This window comes from Lygodium microphyllum, chromosome 11 (genome assembly GCF_053477565.2).
Source record: "Lygodium microphyllum isolate KBCC chromosome 11, Lygodium_microphyllum_v1.1.10, whole genome shotgun sequence".
Lineage (NCBI taxonomy): Eukaryota > Viridiplantae > Streptophyta > Polypodiopsida > Schizaeales > Lygodiaceae > Lygodium > Lygodium microphyllum.
The window spans coordinates 143,588,051-143,610,571 of record NC_141145.1 but is presented as its reverse complement, the minus strand read 5'-3'; the positions used below and the strand labels follow the sequence as shown (position 1 = coordinate 143,610,571).

Sequence of the window (22,521 nt, the reverse complement as noted above, 5' to 3'; positions counted from 1 at the left end):
TGCAGAAACATCATTATCATCATCAATGTTATATGGGCTTGTCTTGAAATAGGACTTAACCTTGAATCTATGGTTTGACTTTATGCACCTCTTTGGACTGATGATGCCATCCACTATGATATGTGCAATATGGATCCCCTGTGGCTGATATTCACGAGCCAAACATTGTGACAATGCTCTAAGTGCAAACTTGCCACAAGCTGCAAAGCACTTATGATATCATATTAACCAGCTAAAACCAATCTTGCGACACAGATTGAAAACATATTGCTTTTTCATATATACAAGAAACACACACACGATCGAACTACACACAAGGGAGTCTAACAACAATAGGCAGAGTTGATTTTAAACATCAACAAATTGCAACCCTGGAGTATGCAAACTTTTAATTGACCTAATTGTGCTCCAAGAGCCCATTGAACTTTTATTAGCTGTTAAAGAGAAAGCTGATATAGCAGACTGACCAGCTTCAGCAGTACCAGCTAATCCTTTGACAGAAGCAGATGAACCAGTAAAGAGAATAGTGCCTCTCTTCTTTTCAACCATGCTTGGAAGGACCTGAAAGGCATATAATAGCAGAATTTGTTAAACCCATGCAAACATTGTGGAACACAAGACATACCTTGCTTCATCTTGCAGAGTTAATACACGATGTCAAAACAATATGTAAAGAATTCAATAAAGAAAGCAAGACCTTCCAAAATCTTAAAACTGTAATTTGAGCATAAACACAATAACAGTTTGGGAGGGCAACTTAGACAGGTACAATAAGGGTTTTGCAGTTTTTCCCTCTTCTCACATACACAACATGGACTCTCTGTTGACAGATCTTGGGAAGTCAGCTCACCATTAGTACAGATGGTTATATCTATCCTTCTATATATAGATGATATTGTACTCATTTCATCTTCAGCAAATGTGCTACAGCAGCATTTAGAAGCATCAAAGTGGTTCTGATAAAAAAGGGACCTTACATCACAGTCACTAAAAAACCAAACTCTGATATTCAAATGAAAAATATAAAAGTAAAGGCACATTATGTTTTGTCCATTCCCAAATCAACGTTCCCACAGATACAGATTGTGAAACAATCTTCAGTACTCCCAATTCAATGCCGTTCAAGGGTGTTCTCGAGATTCACAGAGTATTGACAAAGATGCCCTTTCCAATTGGCATTCTTAGGTCAGGTAGAGATGATTCTTGATATGCAATGTGCATTGGATGTGATCACTATGTTGTGATAGTGATCAGGGATCATGCAGCTCACTTCATAAATCAAAATGCCAAGCCTTAGACCACAAATAGGAGTCTTTGGCACATAGGCTTCCCAATAAGCAATACTTGCCTTGATTAGTGGGTTCCCTTCGCAAAGGCAAGGAGATCAGCCTCTAGATCTTCCAGCACTTGGCTTAGATATCAAAAGAGAACACACACAGCCGATCCGGACAGATGTGAGTGGAGAATACTAGACGTTTTGTATTCTCTTAATCAATGTTAGAAAAAAATTGAGTCAACTAATACACTCTATAGGCTTCCTCTCTCCACACCAAGATTCTTCAAGTACGAGTGCATGGATCTAGCCATACCTTGCTTTTTAGACAAAAAAGAGTATAAATTAAGCCTCACATGCCCATGAACATGTGAAATGACCAACATCTAGGGCATACCTTGGATCCTCCAGCATGATCAGGATGGAATGTGAATCAGTAATTGCACCCTAAAGGAGAAGCCCAAAGCCATCTGAAGTTGAGTAGTCAAAATAGTCACCATTGCACCACCTGTAACCACAAAAGCTCCATGGATAGCTCGTCATGACACCCTTATTCGTCCACTCAAGCATAAGCATGTCCCTCAGCCTGGCCTCAGGTCCCCTCAAGCAGGCCATGTGAATACATCATGTTGAGTGTCCCATCATGAACTCGACACTAGACAAACCAATCCAAGATTTTTACTTGGAAGGCCATATACTCCGGATTTTAGGCTATGAAGCCTCCCTACAATAGAGGTCCATAAACTATGCCAAAACATGTAAACTCAATGACCCACATCAAATCCACCAAACATGAAGTAGCATCAACATGCCCTCCCTCCCTCTACCTTTTTGGCTAGGAGCATGTGTGGCAATGTAGCCTCACTAGGAGACCCCTTTACACATCACCATACCTAAATTTGCCCTCCATGAATTGCAGACAAAGCCAAAAGATGAGTTGTCCTTCTTTCCCTCCTTGGATTTGCTAGCCTGCTTATCACATACATTGTATTTCTTGTTCTAGTGTGAATGCACCCTATTATTAGAGGCCTTTTTGGTGTCTCATGTGTGTCCACCTTAGGAGCAAGTGGCCACTCTTTTGAACACACCTTCCATCCCACAACAACCAGAGGAAAATATGAGACAAGCACATGAGTTTCTCAAAAAGGGTTTGATATGTCATAGCTCATCTCCTTTTTTTTAAACCTCTATATTTGGTGGAAAAGAAAGATGGTAGTTGTTGGGCTAAAAATGCATTACAAACTGACTAGCTCTTTTAAACAATCCTGAAACTCAAATGTTACCAAACTTTCATTAAAAAGAAATGTGTGCCTAGAGAGTTTCTATGTCCCATAACCAAGAACCTAATTTGGGAGGATCCTTTTGCATCTATAAATAGACAAGCTTCCCACCATTCAGCCCATCTCATTTTGCAGGTTACACCAGTCCACAATCTCTCTACTCTGTTGGCGCTATTTCCAGCCTGCAGCCTGCCTCCAGTGGCTGTCCAACCTCATGCGACTGCTGCCACATCATCACCATATGCTGTCTATCCATCATTGACTGCAGCCCCTTCATGAAGTGCCTATCCAATGCTGTTGGCATCGGTATCCAGCTGCTGGCGACTGATTTTTCTGCCCCAGAACTACTATGTCTGCTGACCCAGATGGCTGTGCTGCTGATCAGCATCATCATCTGCAACAGCCAGCTTGTGTTTATGACAGTGCTGGCCCGTGCATCCTCTGACTAGCACTTCTCAGATGGCGCCCTACTGTGTACACCCTTGGTGATCAGTTTTCCAGCCTCCAATTGATGGTAGTAGGTACATTGCTGTGTTTACCAAATATCAACCTCTAGACTGCTATGTTTTGGTTACCAGCCTACTGCCCTTCCACATTCAGCATTCTTTCAGCTCTAACTAGTGGCTTCAGCACTTGGGATCCGTCTCTGGTGGACATCACACTCGAACTACTCCCTCAACCCACTCCCACGAGAGCCACCAGCTCTGTTGGACAGCTCTACCCTTGAGCATCTTGTACATTCTTTCCATCATTTATAGCATTGATGCATTCACTTTAGAGTTTTCTTCTTTCTCTGTTTGTGTTTGTGTTTTTGGGTTTTGCATTTTTGCCTTATTGTTTGAGTTTTTGTGTTTTAGTCAAGTTCATACATAATATGTTTTCTTAGTGCAAACCCTAGCATATCTTGGCATGGTATCAAAGCCGGTGCTCCTATTGTGTCCTATGGCTATTGTGGAGGCTTGGTTTGTGCGAGATACATGAACGACACATACCTGATTTACAATGGCTCATAGACTCCATCTTTGGATCCTCTAATGCTTTCTTAAGCTACTTCTTCAATGGAGGCTCTATTGAGGCATTATGGTCTTAATTTGGAGGACAATGCTCCATCTACTAACCTTTCTTTTATGGATCATTCACAATGGCCTTCATCTCATAATCCTTCACAAGATACATCTCACTTGGAGTACTCTACTTGACGAGACTGATCAGCTTTCAATTGAGAAAAGACTATCCACTCGAAAAACATCTGAAAGTTCAAATTCTTCACAATCAAGCCGAGTGGCGAGTTCCTACAATCCATTTTTGTGTGAGTTTGGATTTGTCTATACCACTCCTTCAATTATGTAGAAACAGACCGTAAACCACCATGGAAACCCACATTGGTACCAATATGGATTTGATGAAGACTCTATATTCAGAGATGTTTCACAAGGTAATCCTTTATCCTCTATTTCATTTGAGTATGAGTTTGGTGCTTCCCACTCAACTTCATATTTTCCACCCTTCCCTCCCACTTTCACTTTACATTTAGATTCCTCTTCTTTCAATCTAGAACCTTACTTCAAATCTACAATAGGTTATCTTGTCTTAGCGCACATTGTCTTTGATGCACATCTAGGTTTTAGGCCATCATTAACACTCCAAGGTATACCACTCTACACCCTTGTACATCATTCTCTCATCCTTTAACATTGTGTCTTACACACACCCGCAAGTGTATTACTCTCTATTCTCTAGTCTTGTTGTGTGGGGAACCCCCTCCTACACACTGTATCACCCTCCTTAGTCGCTCAAATGCACAAATCCCCGTCTAGTGCTGATGAGTCACTCCTTTGAAGGAAACAGGAAGTGGAAAGAAATCACCTCCACATTAAGACCCAGCCCCACCTTCCTTGATTGACTTAAACACGGACCACGTCTCCTTCTTTGAAGGAAAAAGAGAGAGATACACTCATACCCTCACACACTTTTTTCCTAAACGTGGTCATGTAGATGACAATTGTCACTTAAAGGCCAAGGGTCCATAACTAAGGAGGAGCTACATGTTGCAAGTAGACTTGCCCGGAACTAGCCAAGAAAACTCTCTAATTGATAAAATTCTCACTGAGGAGGAGCTACATGTTGCAAGTAGACTCGAACAAGGTACCATCCTACTCAATGTTGCAAAATATCTATTGTTATTGAGTAGGCTGCCACCAGTACTGGATGTGTGTGCCACACTCCAGTACAATCTTAAGTTCTACAATTGGTTTTTATCCTCACGAAGTGACATGGATTCATAAATGTATACATAAATAAACAATGAGTTTTGTGACTGTGTATAGATAATACAAAAAAAAAAAGCTAGCACACACACAAGCAATGATAATCAAGCGTACGTAATATACATCGAAGTCAACACCATGGGATTCAGATAAGTGATGTCTCTTTGAGCTGCACCTATTCATTATAGTTGAATCATATGACTTGCATGTACTCTCACGAGTTGTCAAGTGGATACAGGACGACACAGGTCTCTGTACGAAAGTGTTCAATGTTCAAGTTACCACAAGACCAGCAACCCCACAAAGAGCCATTACAGAAAAAGCAACAGAAATACCAAGAACAAAGAGCCATGACGGAAGCCCCACAGCCTAGAAGCTGAAACCATAACTACAGTTGACTTTTTCTTTGCGTCCTTTCGAAGAGAATTTTTCCCTGAAAAGGGAGGTTAGTATTGGCTACATGTTCTCAATGTAACACGTTAAGAACCTCACCAAAATATTCGTTGATATGCCAGGAAACTAAAGGAAGTATTTTGTAAGTTGCAAACCTATATTCCCATTTCAGCTCCTGCTGCTCAGTTGCAATACTTTTTGAATGGGCTAGACTTTAACATTCAAGTGTAGTTGAGTAGTGTGCTCTTATTGACATTGATATGACTATTACAAAATTAGAGGATATAGAATCACAATTGCAAGTAGCTTATACCTCTTGGGAAAACTGAAATTCAAGTCTAGGTATTGGAAATACTTTGACGTTGATAAATAACAGTCAAGGAATACCCATGATTCCTCCTAATATTAGAGGAATCATGATTCAAAATGTGCCTATGTTGCCAGCTCTTCCCAGTGTGACCATGTATATGGCTAGTCAAATGCCTCCATCAAATATTCCAAGCCAAACAATAAATCCTACCAATGTTACAAGAAATTAAAAGCCAATTCCTAATCAACTGCTTAGGCCAATGGAACTACAAGTAAACGATCATGGTTATGAGTCAAATTCCTCGAATGTCCTTGGTGAAGCTAAGGATATGATGAAGCACCATACTAACATGATTATCGAATAATATAGACAAATAGTCCTTGATGTCAATTTTTTTTAAAAGCAGTAGAATCTGATAGGGAATCAATGCCTTGAAAAGGATACCCCCTCAAAAACAATTGTAAGTGGTGTGATGGTCAAAATTTCCCTAAGAATTGTCCAAATCTTAAATGTGACATATATGGGAAGTCTGGCCACTTAGCTAGTATCTGTTGTTGAAGCAAGATTAGTTCTCTCCAACAAGAAAGTAAATAGCCAGTAGCTTATGTCTCTTGGGCAAACTGGAATTCAATTCTAGGTATTGGAAATACTTTGACGTTGACAAATAGCAGTCAAGGGATACCCATGATTCTGTGAGAGTGCGCTGCGGAAGAGGAAATACGAATACGGAGGAAGAGAGAGAGAGAAAGCAGGAAATAAGGAAGAGAAATCTGCACTCACTGAAATGAATGCTGAATACAAACGGGAAGGCAGAAGGAGACTGATCAGTCCCTGCATGCAACCCACAGCGTCAATGAGGGCACTAGATCAGGCTGATGATGATGGCAGCACCACCACGGAGGAGGAGGAGTGTCGGAATCTGCAAGAAGACAAGTGACCAAGTGGGGAGGGGGGCTGCCTATAAATAGGCAAAAGGAAAAACCCTAACCCTAACCCTAAAAATGCCCTAAAATGGGCACCCCACAACAGTGACCAAAAAGTGGCCGGGCAGCCAGTGGTGGCTATCCACTAAAAGAGGCCAAAAAGAAATACACATCCTAAGACAGCCAATCAAGAGTGACTAGCCTCCCCCATCATAACACATAACAGACATGTCAGAGCTCCTAATGTCCTCATCTGACTCAGACTAAGGCTCACAGGCAGGAGATGACAAGGCATGACAAACATGACTACTAACAGATTCCTCCTAATGGTAGAGGAAGCATAATCCAAAATGTGCCTATATTGCCAGCTCCTCCCAGTGTGACCATGTATATGGCTAGTCAAATGCCTCCACCAAATATTCCAAGCCAAATAATAAATCCTACCAATGTTACAAAAAATCAAAAGCCAATTCCTAATCAACTGCTTAGGCCAAAGGAACTACAAGTAGACGATCATGGTTATGAGTCAAGTTCCTCGAATGTCCTTAGTGAAGCTAAGGATATGATGAAGCACTATACTGATATGATTATCGAATAATATAGACAAATAGTCCTTGATGTTAATTTTTTTTAAAAGCAGTAGAATCTGATAGGGAGTCAATGCATTGAAAAGAATACCCCCTCAAAAACAGTTGTAAGTGGTGTGATGGTCAAAATTTCCCTAAGAATTGTTCAAATCTTAAATGTGACATATATGGGAAGTCTGGCCACTTAGCTAGTACCTGTTGTTGAAGCAAGATTAGTTCTCTCCAACAAGAAGGTAAATAGCCAATTTTGATTAATCATCAAGCACATGGAAATAATCTCTAGTAAGATAAGGGACCGAAACAAATACTACAGAGAGGGAAAGCTATGGTAGAGGAGCTGCCTAGTAGCAGTGGAGTTAGCCTTATAGAAGTTGTTTACATCAATGACACTGAAGCTTCTAACCTATGGGTCATTATGAGAGGTCAAAAGAGTAAAGAAGCTGACAAAGACAATATAACACCTGTTAAGGGGGGAAACGCTAAGCAAGACAATAAGGGGACAAGTCCTTAATCCCAATATGAAAGTGGACGTGTCAAATCTATAGATGGTACAGCCGACTCCAAGAAGGATAAGGAGTTGCCAAAGAATAAGGCAAAAGGTAGGAAATAGGCACCAAAGCTGGTTCAAAGACCAAAGGAGAGAATGGTCTGGCAGGAAAAAAAGGCTCTTGCTAGTTATTATGAATTTGATTTAGTGAGTTCTTATTGCAAAGCTAAGCCGAATGTAAACCTCATGTAGTTAACTAAGTTGTCTGTAGGAGTGCGTACAGAATTTAAGAAGATTCTTCTCACAGGGTATATCGTTGAACCCTTGGGAATAGCGTGAGTAGGAGATGATTGGTTTGAACATGCTGAAAAACATTTTTCAAGGGTAGCACCATAGGTTGATGGAATATTAGTGGATTATGCTATTGTGGACATAGAATTCTCCATCAACATTATGAGTTTGGAATTGATGGAGAAGCTTGGATTAGAAATCAAGAAAGATGCCCCCACAATTCTTCGAATGGCTAATGACAGTTTAAGACAACCTGAAGGTTGCATCACTAAAGTCCATGTGATCGTTGTGAGTGTGAAATGCATTTTGGACTTTAGAGTCATTAGGTTTGTAGGGTGACCTAGCTATCAAGTATTGCTAGGTAGGCCATGGATGTTACAAGCAAACTATTAGGTTGATATACCCACTGGTCAGTTCATCTTTGGCATAGGTACCAAACATTTAGTAGCATATGCCTATGCTAAATCTCTTCAAAGTGAGAGAGTTCCTTTATCCTCATCAAAGTTAGACACATTCGATGCTCCATTTTCTAGTGAGTCATCATCAGGTGATAAATCCAATGAGGGGTCCACTAAGGAGGATATCTATCAAATAACTTTGAATGAGCCAATAGAAGCTCAAGAGAGGATTAGAGATGCGGATGTAATTGAGTTAGACCTTGCCACGTTGAATGATTCATGACCAATAAAATTAGGGGTCCATGCTTAGGTTAGACGAGAGAAAGGACTATATGTCCTTGATTCAGAAATTCTACGATATCTTTGCGTGGAGTTATGATGAGCTGAGAGATATTCCTCCCAACGTGGTTATTCATACAATTCCTCTAAAGGAAGATGGCTGCCCTATGCGTCGAAAAGTAAGGCATATGCCTTTTGAATTAACAGATGGGCTATTCGAGAAATTGATAAACTACGAAAAGATGGCATAATATTTTCTGTTCAACACACAAATGGTGTTCACCAGTTGTTATAATAAAAAATCCAACTAAGGGGTGTCAAGTCTATTATCATCATCACATTTATCATGGTTCTTAGCACTATATGAAGACCGATATCAAGCTCCTCTTCCTCCTTCGACATCTTTATCCATGGTTAAGAGGGGGTTTCTACCTTCCATTCATATTCTATAGATTTTAGCATTTGTCTTCAATAACGGCCTCCCTTCCTTGTTATACCTCCCCTTTGCATTGCATGATCACCATCATCTTTGTAAAAAGGTGCTTGGGCACATTAAAATTTTTTCCACAAGGAACACTGCCCAAGTGGCACCTATTGCATGCGTATTCTCATCATGTAACATTATTTTGCAAAGCACCCCTAAGGGATCTTAAGCTATTTTCACCAACAGTTTTCTTCTACCTACTTTTCACCACACCTCCATACTTCTTCATCTTGTACTTTGTCACCGACACCCACCCACAGATCGTCGAAATAGCTTGTCTATTCTATGATGTGCTAGATCTAGCCATCCCTTTTCATTCTCCCCCCACAATAAAGTCAGTTAATAGGATGAAAACTTTATTTGAAACCCTCAAAAAAAGAAAAAGTTCAATTTGGTTCCATCCACCTTTGCAAGTTCTAGTAGATCATTGGGCAATTGACAATCACCCTTTGTCCAATGCCTTGGTCTCTCTAGGGTAATCACTTGGTCTCCTTTGGTAAGATAGCCAACACCTCTGTAGTCTTGGTAGGCCACTAAGCAACCAACGTGCACCCTTTGTCCAATGCCTAGACTACTTTGGGGTGGGATGCCTTGGAGTAAAATGGGCTTGAGCTTTTCTTACAGTCCCTTTCTGGTCTATCCCAATTGGCCATTCTGTTGATTAGCATCATCATTTGCACCAGCTAGCTTGCCTTTATGACACTACATGCCCATACATCCTTCGACTAACACTTCTCACCTAGCACCCCGCTGTTTACAGCCTTTGTGATCAATTTCCAATCTCCGATCGGTGGTACACTGCTGCATTTAACAAATTTCAGCCTCTAGACTACTATGTTTTGGTTATCATCATGTTGTCCTTTCACATTAGCACTCTTTCAACTCTGACTCTTGGACAACTTTGCCCTTGAGCATCTTGTGCATCTTTCCATCATTTACAGCATTGATCCATTTGTTTTAAATTTCTCTTCTTTCTCTATGTGTATTTGTGCTTTTGCATTTTGCATTTTTGCATTATTGTCTCAGTTATTGTGTTTTAGTCGTGTTTGTACATTTTGTGTTTTCCTAGTGCAAACCTAGTGTATCATCACCGTAGTTGCCACATATTGAGCTAAAAATGCATTATAGCTCTTAATTATAGCCCCAAAACTTAAAATTTCCAAGTTTTCATTAAAAAAGAAACACAATCCTAGGGAGCGATTGCGTGGAACATAAGCCAAATCCTAATTTTGGAGGACCTACCCATCTACAAATAGGCAAGCTGCCCACCACTCAACCCCATTCTGTTTTTGCGGATTATTGGTGCTTGTCTCTGTTGTGGTCCACACCCCATTTACTAAGGATATCTCAGGTTGAGCTGATATTCATTGTTGTCCATCATCAAGCACATGCTGCCCAAACTCTTTGAGCTGTTGGCGACCATTTGCATCCTACTACCATTGCCTGGTTTGCTATGTTTATTGTTAATCTTGTTGTTCTAGCTAGAGTTTGGACTTGCATAGGTGCTACCAATTGCTGACGTCGCCATCCCTACTAGCGTTTTGCTATTCCACACTTGCCACACGCCATCGCTGCCTGCACAATTTGCAACCATTGCTAGCCTGCCACGTCATCACAACAAGCTGCATTTGCACATTTCTTGTCTTCTGTTACGCATCTGTCACTAATCCAACTCCATACTGTTGTATAACTGCTATTAGACATCTTTGGAGACTGTCTACTGTGTTTCAAGATCCATATTTCCCAAGCAAACCAAGGGGAAAATTTGTTTGAAGGCTTGTTGGTTAGTTTTGATAGCAAGAAGCACTTGGATTAGTGGAGGAGATCAAAGAATCTCAGTTGTACTCCACATTTGCAATAAAAGTTAAAGAAATACCACAAGGTGTGCTAATTTTGGGGCCAACAAGCTATCCATTGTTCAAGATTAAAGTGGTAAAGTGTGTGTTTTCAATGTATGTGAATTTTATGCTTGTTGTAATTACTCTTAAATTAGATTATTTACCACCCTATCTGAGAAGAAAGGCTAGTTCCAAGGTTCCATCACCAAGACACCATCGATTCCCTTGAATTGGTGGGCCCAAGGCACTTGATTGAAGGTCAAAATCTTTGCTCTAGTGTTGAAATTGTATTCAGCTGGGCACTACAGTAAGAATGTCTTCAAATAGTGAGATGGGATCAAGCAAGGATGATGCCTCTCAATCTAAAAATTCATAAAGTGTTGGGAAAAGTGCAATGTCTGATCTTGGATAAGGCACACACCATGGGCAATAAGCTGATAATGTTGGTTTAGACCAAAATGTGAGTTCTTCTAGGTCTCTTGAAGCTGACAACCAACAAGAGGAAAAGGAATTTGATTATCAATTTAAAGATCAGCTGAAGAAAGCACCTAAAATGTTTGTGCAATTGGCAAATGATCCTCAATTCATGTACTTTTTGAATCCCTCGAAGAAGGGCAGTAAAGGCAAGAAGAGGAAATCATCTTCAAGAGCTTCGAGACACCAACATGCACCGAAGGAAGAGCCAGTACAGCAGCATGATGTTCAAATGTGGGTAGTAAGCATAAGCAAATGCTGCCACAATGGGACAATTAATGCATATGCAAGGCCAACTTGAAAGTCCCAATCCAATACTTTTTGGATAATAGGGCATCCATGCAATGATGGGGCAGCTAGGGTACTTTGATGTTGGCACTAGTTTCCATGCTATGGTGGGTTAGGAACCGCATATGGGGATGTATGACACAACTCCTTATTGTACATAGCAACCAATGCATGGTGTGCAAGGCCCAATGTATATATCTAGTTACGGCTGATAATATGCATAACCCCATGGATAGCATGTTGGCATGATGTTGGAGCACAAAGTGGTAAGTTTGGCAATGCATATATGCAGCCCACTATGTTTGGGACTCATGGTATTAATGTTGGTCGTACAAATGCTCTGTATAGTGCTGGTCATGAGGGAAATGCAGCTATTAATGCATGCAATGTATGGGAAAATGTATCTTGGTATGGCTAGTAGTATGCAAGTTTCCACGCACGGTCACATTGCAATGGTCCAAAGTATGCAACCAAGAATTATTCCTAATGCATCTAGTGCTCCTAGCATGTTAGGTACACATGAGGGGCTAGTTAACTAGATGCAATGTTACATATTAGTTAAGTTGGAATTACAGCAATGTGAGAGCATAAAGCATCGCAATGTTCAAGAGGGAAAAGGCCTAGAACCTAGTGGAGGTTTCAAGGCAAGTAAATTTAAAGTTTCCATGTGCTTCTTAGTGAAGCTTCAACATTGTTTCACCTATGAAAGAATGCAACTGGATGAAGGAGGGTAACCTAGCAAATTATCCTCGGTGATACACTTTACCTTTATGTGTTTCAGTTAGAGCCAAATTTGGATTGGGCTCTTTTAGGCTCAACAAAGCATAAAAGGTCCAAAGTATTGTTTGATTCTCCCACTTCACTCCCCTAGTGATGGACAGCTCAGTTATGTAGTGGATCTTGGATATACTTGATTTACATCCAAGGTACTATATGTTAATACTATATCTGCCATTGGGATCACTATCCAGTCTACTAGTCACTTTCAGTTGGTATACATGTGTGTATTGTTTGCATCTAGGCTCTAAAACGTTATATTCACAAGGTTATTAACATGTATAGAATACATGGAATGTACATTTTGATGTAATGTATATTTACAATGTACGTATGAAATACATGGATGGTATGCAATGTATATTTGTAGGTGATACAAAAGAAGTACAATTGCATAAGTTACATGTGGTTTACAACTAATGTATGCTTCATATGACTATAATTGTTTGTGTTTAGTTTATGCACTACAATGCCTTGTTGGTCAAAACAATGTTGGGTTTTGGCATATGGATATATCCCTTATGGTTTTGACACTGATTTGACTCATGTATGTGGATTCTAACTCGCTTAAGTGACTAGAATTTCAAATCCAGAGGGCATGAGTATGGTTAAGCAATAGGTGCACATGTTGTTTGACTATGATACCAACATGTATTTCCATTAGTGGCAATGGATGCTTTGGCACATTGCAATGCAATTGAGGACAACTGCAAGAATTTCAAGGGGATGGTCTCTCATAAGGACACGATATTTTATTGTTTTGCTTAGCATTTGATTAAAAGTTAATGAAATGTGCTAATGTGACTTGCACATGTGAGGTGCAAGTTAATTATTTTACAATATGGGACCTACGACCCAAAAATATCAATTGATGCCCTAGGAAAAAATTACGTGTAATGAGTTATGTCTAACATGTACTCTGTGGTACTGATGTCAAAGTTTGGCCTAAACCACCAAGTTATTAGCTACTAATGTCAATGGAGACATTAGAGGCTAAGCATTAATTAATTATTAAGGACTAATAACTACTCATGGATACTTGAAAGACAAATTGATAGAGCCAATTTAATTATTGGCTAATGGAATTATTTTTTTAAACACTAGAAGAATTTTTAAATTACTTTTTAAAATTAATATTTTGAAAATTAATTTAATAAGCTAGATAATGCTGAAAAATTGAATTAGAAAGCTACCACTTAGTAAAACTTACTCATGCAAGTATTAAAACCCTTTTTAGGGGCTGATGGAAGTCTATTCCAACCATTATGAGAGAGAATGAGCCTATTAGAGAGCAAGGAGATGCTCCTAATGTGATTTGTAGCCACTTGGGACCAGTCCTACAGCCACACAACAGCAATTTGGAGCCTTCCAGATGCAGGTGACAGCAGTCCAATGTCCTTTTGGTGTAGATGACAGCATACATAAGGGGACAGCAGCCTTTCTGGTTGTCTTGACTCCTAAGCTATAGTTAATAGTTTCCATGGATGTTTGAGCAAGCAACAACAGTTTTTCAACCTTTCTCACAACAAGACTCTGAAATTTCTCTCTACAGCATTCTCTCTCATCCTACATCCATCTCTCAAGTTATCGCAACAAAATCCAACCCTTTGAATCATCAAAGGTAGAGATATTAGGAAATCTCTTTGTAAATCCTAATTTACAAACAAAAATTAGGGTTTGACTGCCACCTTGAGATGGGTTCTAAAAATTGAGGGTCTAGTACTCAAATTCCAAAAGCTGAAATCAAACAATTTCAAGGATATTCAAGAGGCCAGCCAGCCCATATTAGATTGGAGCTTATTCCTCTTTCAAGCAATAGGGTGAAGGCCACCAAGCAAACCAAGGGGCAAATTGATTTGAAGGCTTGCTAGTTAGTTTTTTCAAAAAGAGGCACTTGGATTAGTGGAGGAGATCAAGGAATCTCAACTATACTCTATCCATTTGTGATAAAAGCTAAAGAAACACCACAAGGGGCGCCAATTTCGAGGCCAGCAGACTGTCCATTGTCCAAGATTAAAGTGGTAAAGTGTGCATTTTCAATGTATGTGAATTTTATGCTTGTTGTAATTAGCATTAAATCATGTTATTTACCACCCTATCTGAGGAAAAAGGCTGGTTCAAAGTTTCCATCACCGAATACCATCAACTCCCTTGAATCAATGGGCCCAAGGCACCTGATTAAAGGTCAAAAGCTTTGCTCTAGTGTTGAAATCGCATTCAACTAAGCAATACAGCAAGAATGTCTTTAAATAGTGAGATGGGATCAAGCAAGGATAATGTCTCTCAATCTGAAAATTCTCGAAGTGTGGGGGAAAATGCAATGCCTGATATTGGACAAGGCACACATCATGGGCAACAAGTTGATAATGTTGGTTTAGACCAAAATATGGGTCCTTTTAGGTCTCTTGAAGCTTATGATCAACAAGAGGAAGGGAATTTGATGACCAGTTGAAAGATCTGCTGAGAGCAACAATTGAAATGTTTTGTGCAATTGGCAAATGATCCTCAGTTCATGCGTTTTTTGAACCCCTTAAAGGAGGGCAGCAAAGACAAGAAGAGAAAATTGTCTTTAAAAGCTTCAAGACAGTAAGATGCACCAAAGGAAGAGCCAATACAACAACATGATGTTCCAAATGTGAGTAGTAAGCATAAGCAAACCATGCCAGTGGAGCAATTAATGCATATGCAAGGTCAACTTTAAAGTGCCAATCCAATATTTTTTTGACAGCAGGGTATACATGCAATGATGGGTCGGCTAGGGTACTTCAGTCGTGGCAATACAACCAGAGTACCATTGCCCTTGCGGGCAATCCGATCATCATATCATGGACGCAACATGTGGGAGTCCACTTTCACTTTTCCAAAGAGTAAGTTGAGCTAGGCACTATCCACCTAGAGTTAGTGCCTTCATCAGACAATTTTGCAGACATTTTGACCAAAGCAATCAACCGGCCGATTCTTCAATACCTTTTACCCAGGATCGGCTTGGGTACACCCTCCCCTACTTCTTTAAATTAATGGGGAGAGGATGCTTTCCTCTTGCTTTTCCTTTTAGTTTGAGAGGAATAGCTACTTCTCTTGATAGTGAAAATGATGATGCTTACAGTTTTTCATTCATTTATTCTTTTGTATTGTACTTATGGGCATTTGTAACTTCATCTGCACAGTCACAATAACATGATTGTAAAAGGGCACTTGGGCAAGTGAACAATTCCCTTGCAAGGGCACTATCTAAGTGGCACTATTGCATTGCATTTTGTATGAGCATGACATCTTGCATCTCCCTTTGCATTAATTACTCCATGCATTGGCATTTTATTCATGTAAATATGCATTTGTGCACATTTATCCCTTTTCGATCTTTTGGAGTGGTCGACTCTAGATCCACCATATTCGTGGCATTGCACATGGCAGTCTCCAAGGCAGTTGTCCCTAGCTTGCTTGTCTTGCTTGCTTCACATCTTTGCTATATTTGCGCCACGCACACCTTAGCTAAAACCAGGCTTCCTTCTTGGAATGGGTGGTGATAACCTGATTTAAGAGTTAATTACAGCAATAAATAAATGCATATAAAATAAAATACACACTTTACCATAACATTCTTGGACAGTAGACACCTTGTTGGCCCCAAAATTAGCGCCCCTTGCGGTATTTCTTTAGCTTTCATTCAATTGGAAGGAGTACAACTCAAGATTCTTCAATCTCCTCCTGCTAACCAATTGCTCTTGCTATCATAAATGACCAGCAAGCCTTTTGGGTCATTTGCCCCTTGATTCACCCAGGACTTCTTCTCCAATTTAACCCTAGGCTGGCCAAATGCTGCCCCAAACCAATTCGGGATGGGCTGGCTCCTAAAATCCCTTGATGATCTTCAATTATCAACTGTTGATATCAGTCCCTTGAGCCTTCAATCTCTAGCACGAATCCCAAGGTGGCTGCTAAACCCAAATTTCTGCTGTAAATTAGGGTTTACTGCAGAAATTACAGATCAGCCCACCTAAAATGGCTGAAATCTCCTCCAAATGGCTGAGAATTGCTGAGAATGGCTGAGCATAGGTTGAAGGAAATGAGAGAATGCTGTAGAGAGAGAAAATTTTGAGATTTGTCGCAAAGAATTAGTCAAAATCAGCTGCTGCCCTGCTGTACTAGCCCCAAACAAATGCACCAACAACAATAGGAGCATCAGAGACTGTGATCTTCAAGAGAAAGTGCATCAGCAACAATTGCCAACTTCCCAAGGTCAAGAATATGCAATCTCCATCACCAAAATGGTCTCCAATGGCTGGGAGTTGGCCCCAAAAGCTGGCAGCAACAATCCAACACCTCTTTCCAACAGCTCCAAAATGAAAAAACGAGATTTCTCTCTCCCTTCAGCCCTATTTAGCCTTTCCCCCACTTGCATGGGAAAGTTTTGCCAAGTGGCAGCTTAGTACTTGATAGAACGTGGGCTTATTAATTACTTTTTATGTGCCTAAGAATAGTTCTCATATACTCAAAATAGCTTTTAAAAAAGCAAAAAAGTAAGTGACCTCTTTTTAGGTGAGAGACGTCCTTTCTGGCTTAAATTTTGAGAAAAGCGACTCTGTTATTAAAATCTTAATCCATTTTCAACAATTTCCAGTCATTTAATTAATTTTCAGAATTAATTAATTCTGAAAATTAATTCAACCCTTAATCCATGCCCAGAAAATTGACCTTGCTCATCCAAAAATTAATTGGCTAGGCCATTTGCAACCCAAAGTGGTCCCATGCATTAATTGACCCTTGGACAAGCATTAATCCATTAATTAATGCATGATCCCTAGTGTCACCACTGACACTTAATGGCCAATTAATGGTCCTAAGGGCAAACTTACACCAAAATTCACCTAGAATCTAACAAGTGTAACTTGTTACAACTTTTGCCTTTGACACCCATCTTTTTTATAGAGTCCTTCGGCCTTCAACTGTGAGAAAGTAGCTTGCATCTCACATGCGCAACACATGTGCATCTTTTAATTGCACATTTGATTAATCCTTTAATAAAATGTCAATTAAATATAAGCAAAGCATAAAATTTTCACGTCCTTGTGACATTAGCCATTCTCCTTCTTCACCGACTCTCCCAGTACTGGTAGGGATAGTATGCTTGTTTTGTGAAGGTCTTGGGTTTGACCATCCCTTATTACTCCCCCGTTTGGGACATAGATACTCAATAGAACAAAAACTAATTTGAGACGCTCACTTAATGTTAAATCTATCAAAACTACAAAGCCCTCCCAAAAAAAAGTCTGATGCTTTGACTGCTTTGGGGTGGGATGCCTTGGGTAAAAGATAAAGAAAAAAAAGGTGGGCTTGGCTGGCCCACTTCTCGTGGCACCATTGTTCGGCTTGAGAGGGGGTGTTGAGCTAAAAATGTATTAGCTTCACTTAAATAGCCCCAAAACATGCTTAGTTAAGAAAGAAACCTTGTTTATTTAAAAAGAAATGCATTCCTAGGGAGTGTCTATATCCCATTAGCACAAACCCACTTGGGTGGGCCCAAACTTTCTATAAATAGGTATATTGTCCTCCATTCAGCCTTATTCTCGTTTCAGCAAATTTCAAGTATTTCAGCTTATTGTCCACACCCTGGATGCAACGGACATCGTGGTCCAAGCTAGCCATTGTTGTCTAGAACAATCTAGCGCCTATTTCCAACCTACCACATACTATTCGAAGCTGATTTCAGCATTCTGACTACTGCTGCTAGTTTTTCCTGCGTTTTTAATCTTTCTCTCTCTACAGCCTGCATTTACTGTTTTCTCTCTCATCCAATCTACATTTTTAGACGTTTTCTCTCCTGCATTGCCATCTAATCAAATTCAGCCTTCCTTGGCTATGTTTGCTAGTAATCAACATCCAAAGACTACCTTGTTGTGATTCAGGATCCGTTCGGAGTACAACACACTCTCTAGCTCATTACCCTTGCCTTGATCCTTGAGATACAAGAGTTCGAGGTACAGTATTCATTCATTACATAGTGCGTTTGATGCATGAGCATTGTATATTCAATAGTCATATCACTTCATTCATTCTTTGTATTCATTGTCTCTGAGTTACCCTTACCCTAACTGTGTTTTTTTATCAGTCTATACTTTGTTGTACGGTGTTGTTTGTGTTTCTGTGTTAGGGTATTTCTTCACAAAAAGAAGATGCATTCAATCACTATCAATGAATATGTTGAAGTCATCTAGAGGAGTACGAAAAAATTGTGAGTAGAGAAGAGCCTAACTCCAATTGGTGAACCAAACATTCCTCCCCCTACTTGCTCTTCAAATTTCTCCTAGTGATACCTTCCCAAGTATCCCCCTTGTATTATAATGTGGCAAGCCCCTCAACTTGAGCCTTAGAATCAATCTGACACTATTGCTCTAGCTCAACCAAAAACAGCTACTACAAGGTGGATTCTAGGGGCATTCTCAACTAACAATTTACTCCTTTCAAGTTCTACCTTCACTCCTTGTTGAGGACTTGCATCAACTAATTGATCTACATTTGAAGCATTAGACTCCATCTTGTTCCCATTGTCAAGGATAGAAGGGGCACCTAGATCCATCATAACCACAATTGCATCATTCATCAGTAGAAAAGAAAAATGTGTTTAAACTTGTTATTTCTTGTTCTTGGGTTAAATAACAAGGTTACAAGTAAAAGTTTGATGGATGATGGGACTCAGAAGTCTCCCATAAGAAACCTAAAATAATTAGCTTCACATCTCTAAGACAGCTACGTCAAAATCAAGCATTGGAAATGAGTGCAACGCAAGAGAAAGGAAACCTCGCTTCAAGGCTTCAAAACCCTTAGAAAGGAGACACAATATCAAGGCTGAGTTGCACCACAACTTAATGAGTCCAGAACTACAAACAATGATGAGCTAATTATGCAAATCATCGCATGAAAACATGTGTCGACCACCTTGGCGCACACTAGACTATCCATGATGTTAAGATTTTGAAGGCTTTATGATCACTAACATAGTGATCATCATATTGCTCACCGGCCTTGTACACTACCATTGTCACACCTATAAAGAAATACCCTAACACAGAAACACAAATAACAATCGTACGACAAAGCACAAACTGATAAAATAACACAGTTAGGGTTAGGGTGACTCATAGACAATGAACATAGTGAATAAATGAAATGATATGACTACTGAATATACAATGCTCATACAGTAAACACACTATGCAGTGAATGAATACTGAACCTCGAACTCCTATATCTCAAAGATCAAGGCAAGGGTAATGAGCTGGAGACTGTGTCGTACTCCAAACGGATCCCAAATCATAGCAACGTAGCCTCCGGATTCGAATACCAAAAAATGCAGCCTTGGTTGCATCTGATGCAACAACAGTGCAGGAGAGAGAAATACTAAAAACGCAGGTGAGGAGAGAGAAATACTAAAAACGTAGGCTGCAGGAGAGAGAAAACAGCAAACGCAAGCAATGGAGAGAGAAAATGATGGTGACAACAGACGAGAGAGAAAACTACAGCAATAACAGTTAGGAGAGAGAAAACTGTGCTGGTGGCAACTGGGGCCTACAAACGCAGCAATATGCTGACATGGCAGGCTGTAACGACACCTGTGCAAGTGGTTAGTAGCAATTGCCTGGCTGAAAACAGCAGCAAACGGGAGGAGAAGGACTGGAAATAAGCGCTAGAATGTAGATAACACAATGTTCTCCGCAAGAGGGGTGTGGGCAGCAAGCTGAAAATACCTAAAACCTACAAAAACGAGATTGAGGGTTGAATGGAGGGCAGCATACTTATTTATAGAAAGTTTGGGCCCTCCCAAGTGGGTTTGTGCTTTTCAAGCCTCATTTTGGTCAATACTCTCTAGCTGCTTCTTCATGGCCTCTCGCCATTAAGGGTGCTGAAGAGCCTCCTGCCATGTATCCGACTCAGAATGCACTATCTAATCAATTGTAAACAGTGACACAAATGATGCCTAAGGAGCAAGCCGAGCAGATCTTCTAGGTCCCTCAGGAGTGGAATCCGATGGTAGGATTCCCAAATCCCGCATGGTCTGCTGGTACCAATGTGATAATGGGTCTCGCAAAGGGGACCTAGGAGCTCAAGAATCTGCAGGAATGTCAAGAGCGGAAAGTAAACCAGGCTCAGTAGGCACGATCTCCAATGATGTGGAAGGAGGAATCGGATCGCAATCCGGTGCAAAGGACTACACAATATCCCTCTCGTCAAAAACAACATCTCTCCTAACGATCACCTTGTTTGTCCGACGATCGATAGGCTTTCGCTTCAGAGGAATATCCAACAAAGACAAGGAGATCGACTCGAGGAGTGAGCTTTCCGATCTTATCATCAGGGGTGTGTGTGTATGTGTGTAGGCACAACACCCAAAGACTTTAAAGTGGAAAATGACAGGCCGAGAGCCAAAGAATGTCTCATACAGGGTCTTCTGAGAAAGAGCCGTAGTCGGGCACCGATTGAGAATGTAGACCGAAGTGTTAATAGCCTTGACCCAAAGGCGCTCAAGGAGCTCTGCTGCGAACAGCATAGAGCGTGCCATTTCCATGACTGTCAAGTTTCTACGCTCTACAACTCCATTTTGAGAGGGGGAGTTGTTAGATATGAGCTGGCGAGAGATGCCATGCTGTAGAGACTCGGAAAACTCGTGGGAGATAAACTCACCACCACTATCACTCCTCATGCAACCAACACCACATTCAACCTCGTTATGAACCAACAGCACCCAAGCCAAAAAATATGTGAAAGCATTTGACTTATGCTTGAGAAAGTACACCCACATGTATCTAGAATGATCATCCACTATCAAAAAGAAATACAGCGCATCGTTCAAGGCGGTGATGGATGTCGGCCCACAAAGATCAACATGAATCAATCTAAGAGGCACCTCAACACGATGTGTGGACTGCTAAGGGAATGGGGTACAGTGCTGCTTCCCAAGCTGACATGCTTTACAGACATCTCGAGCTAGCTTCAAGTGTGAAAGACTCTCACGGCGTGACAACTCATAAAGAGAGTCATAACCAAGATGCCCTAAGCGAAAATACCAAAGACGCTCATTGTTCATAGGCTCCCAAGATGTGGTTAATGCCTCGAAGCTATGGAACACAAAGTCCTCAACTATCGGCTCGATCAAAAAGTGTGTCATGTGGTATAGGCCATTAGGCTGTGCCTCACCATGAGCAATCACTAAACCAGTCTGAGAGTCAAGGACCTCGATTGTGGTCGCTATAACGAAAACAGCTCGCCCCAACCAACAAAGTTGTTGAACAAATAACAAGTTCACCCCAAGCTGAGGAACATGATATACATTGTCCAGCGAAGCCAAATCCGGACCCCTGTTAGAGCAAAATCGATGCAACCTTGAGCATAAATCTTGACCGACGAGTTGTTTCCTACACGGACCCACCCAACTGCAAGGGATCGAGTACAAAAGATGTCCTCTATAGGAGTCATGTGATGGGTAGCTCTACTATCCACAATCCAAACAGAAGTTGAAGTGCTTGGCTGTGAGATGAGTGGACCTCTACAATGACCTCGTTGGGAGGCAACTCACAAATATGAACAAGACTCACATCCCATATCGACGGAGACGATGCGGGCCTCTGCAGACCAATTAGACAAGCCCTCTGGAGTTGAGAACGTTGTCGACTGAGATGGGTGAGAGCGGTGGAAATATGAGTCTGGCCTTTAAACTACCTCTGGCTATCACCCTGCCTCCCCTGCTGGGAGTTGCCCAACTAAGGGGCGGGAGTCTAAGACTTGGGTTTTGGTGTTGTGCCTCTTGCCTTTGATCGACACTCTTCATCAAAATGGCCAGCCTTTTGACAATGTTGACAATACCTATTTTTGACAATGTTGACAATACCTATTCTTGATGCCAGGAGGCATATTCCACGATGGATTCCGTGAGGTTTTTATTCCACGGTGGATTCCATGAGGTTTTTAGGTGGATTCCGTAAAACTATATTTATTTGCCAGGGCTCGTACACAAGGTGGGTTCCTTGTGCAAGAAGTTAACGAGAACCCCTGTCCTTTTCGGACGTCAAGTTAATTTAATGTGCACATGGATTATTTCACAGTGGGTAATTCCGCAAAATACATATTAAATTGGACGTTTAGGAGTTTAAAGTACACTCGAATTAAATTAAGGTTAG

At 40.7% G+C, this 22,521-nt stretch overlaps 1 protein-coding gene across 9 annotated transcripts in view; it reads right to left on the bottom strand.

Moving 5' to 3' along the window:
• Positions 1 to 22,521, bottom strand: part of LOC148029462 (uncharacterized) — a 34,710-nt gene that overhangs the window by 822 nt on the left and 11,367 nt on the right. For 7 of the 9 annotated variants that reach the window (XM_087688288.1, XM_087688282.1, XM_087688285.1 and 4 more), the window contains 2 exons: positions 468 to 561; positions 89 to 200 (listed from right to left, as the gene is read on the bottom strand). In XM_087688288.1, the coding sequence (XP_087544414.1) occupies positions 89 to 200; positions 468 to 561 (206 nt within the window). The remainder of the gene's footprint in view (positions 1 to 88; positions 201 to 467; positions 562 to 22,521) is intronic. The other 2 variants (XR_015692431.1, XM_087688289.1) reach the window with 1 other exon arrangement.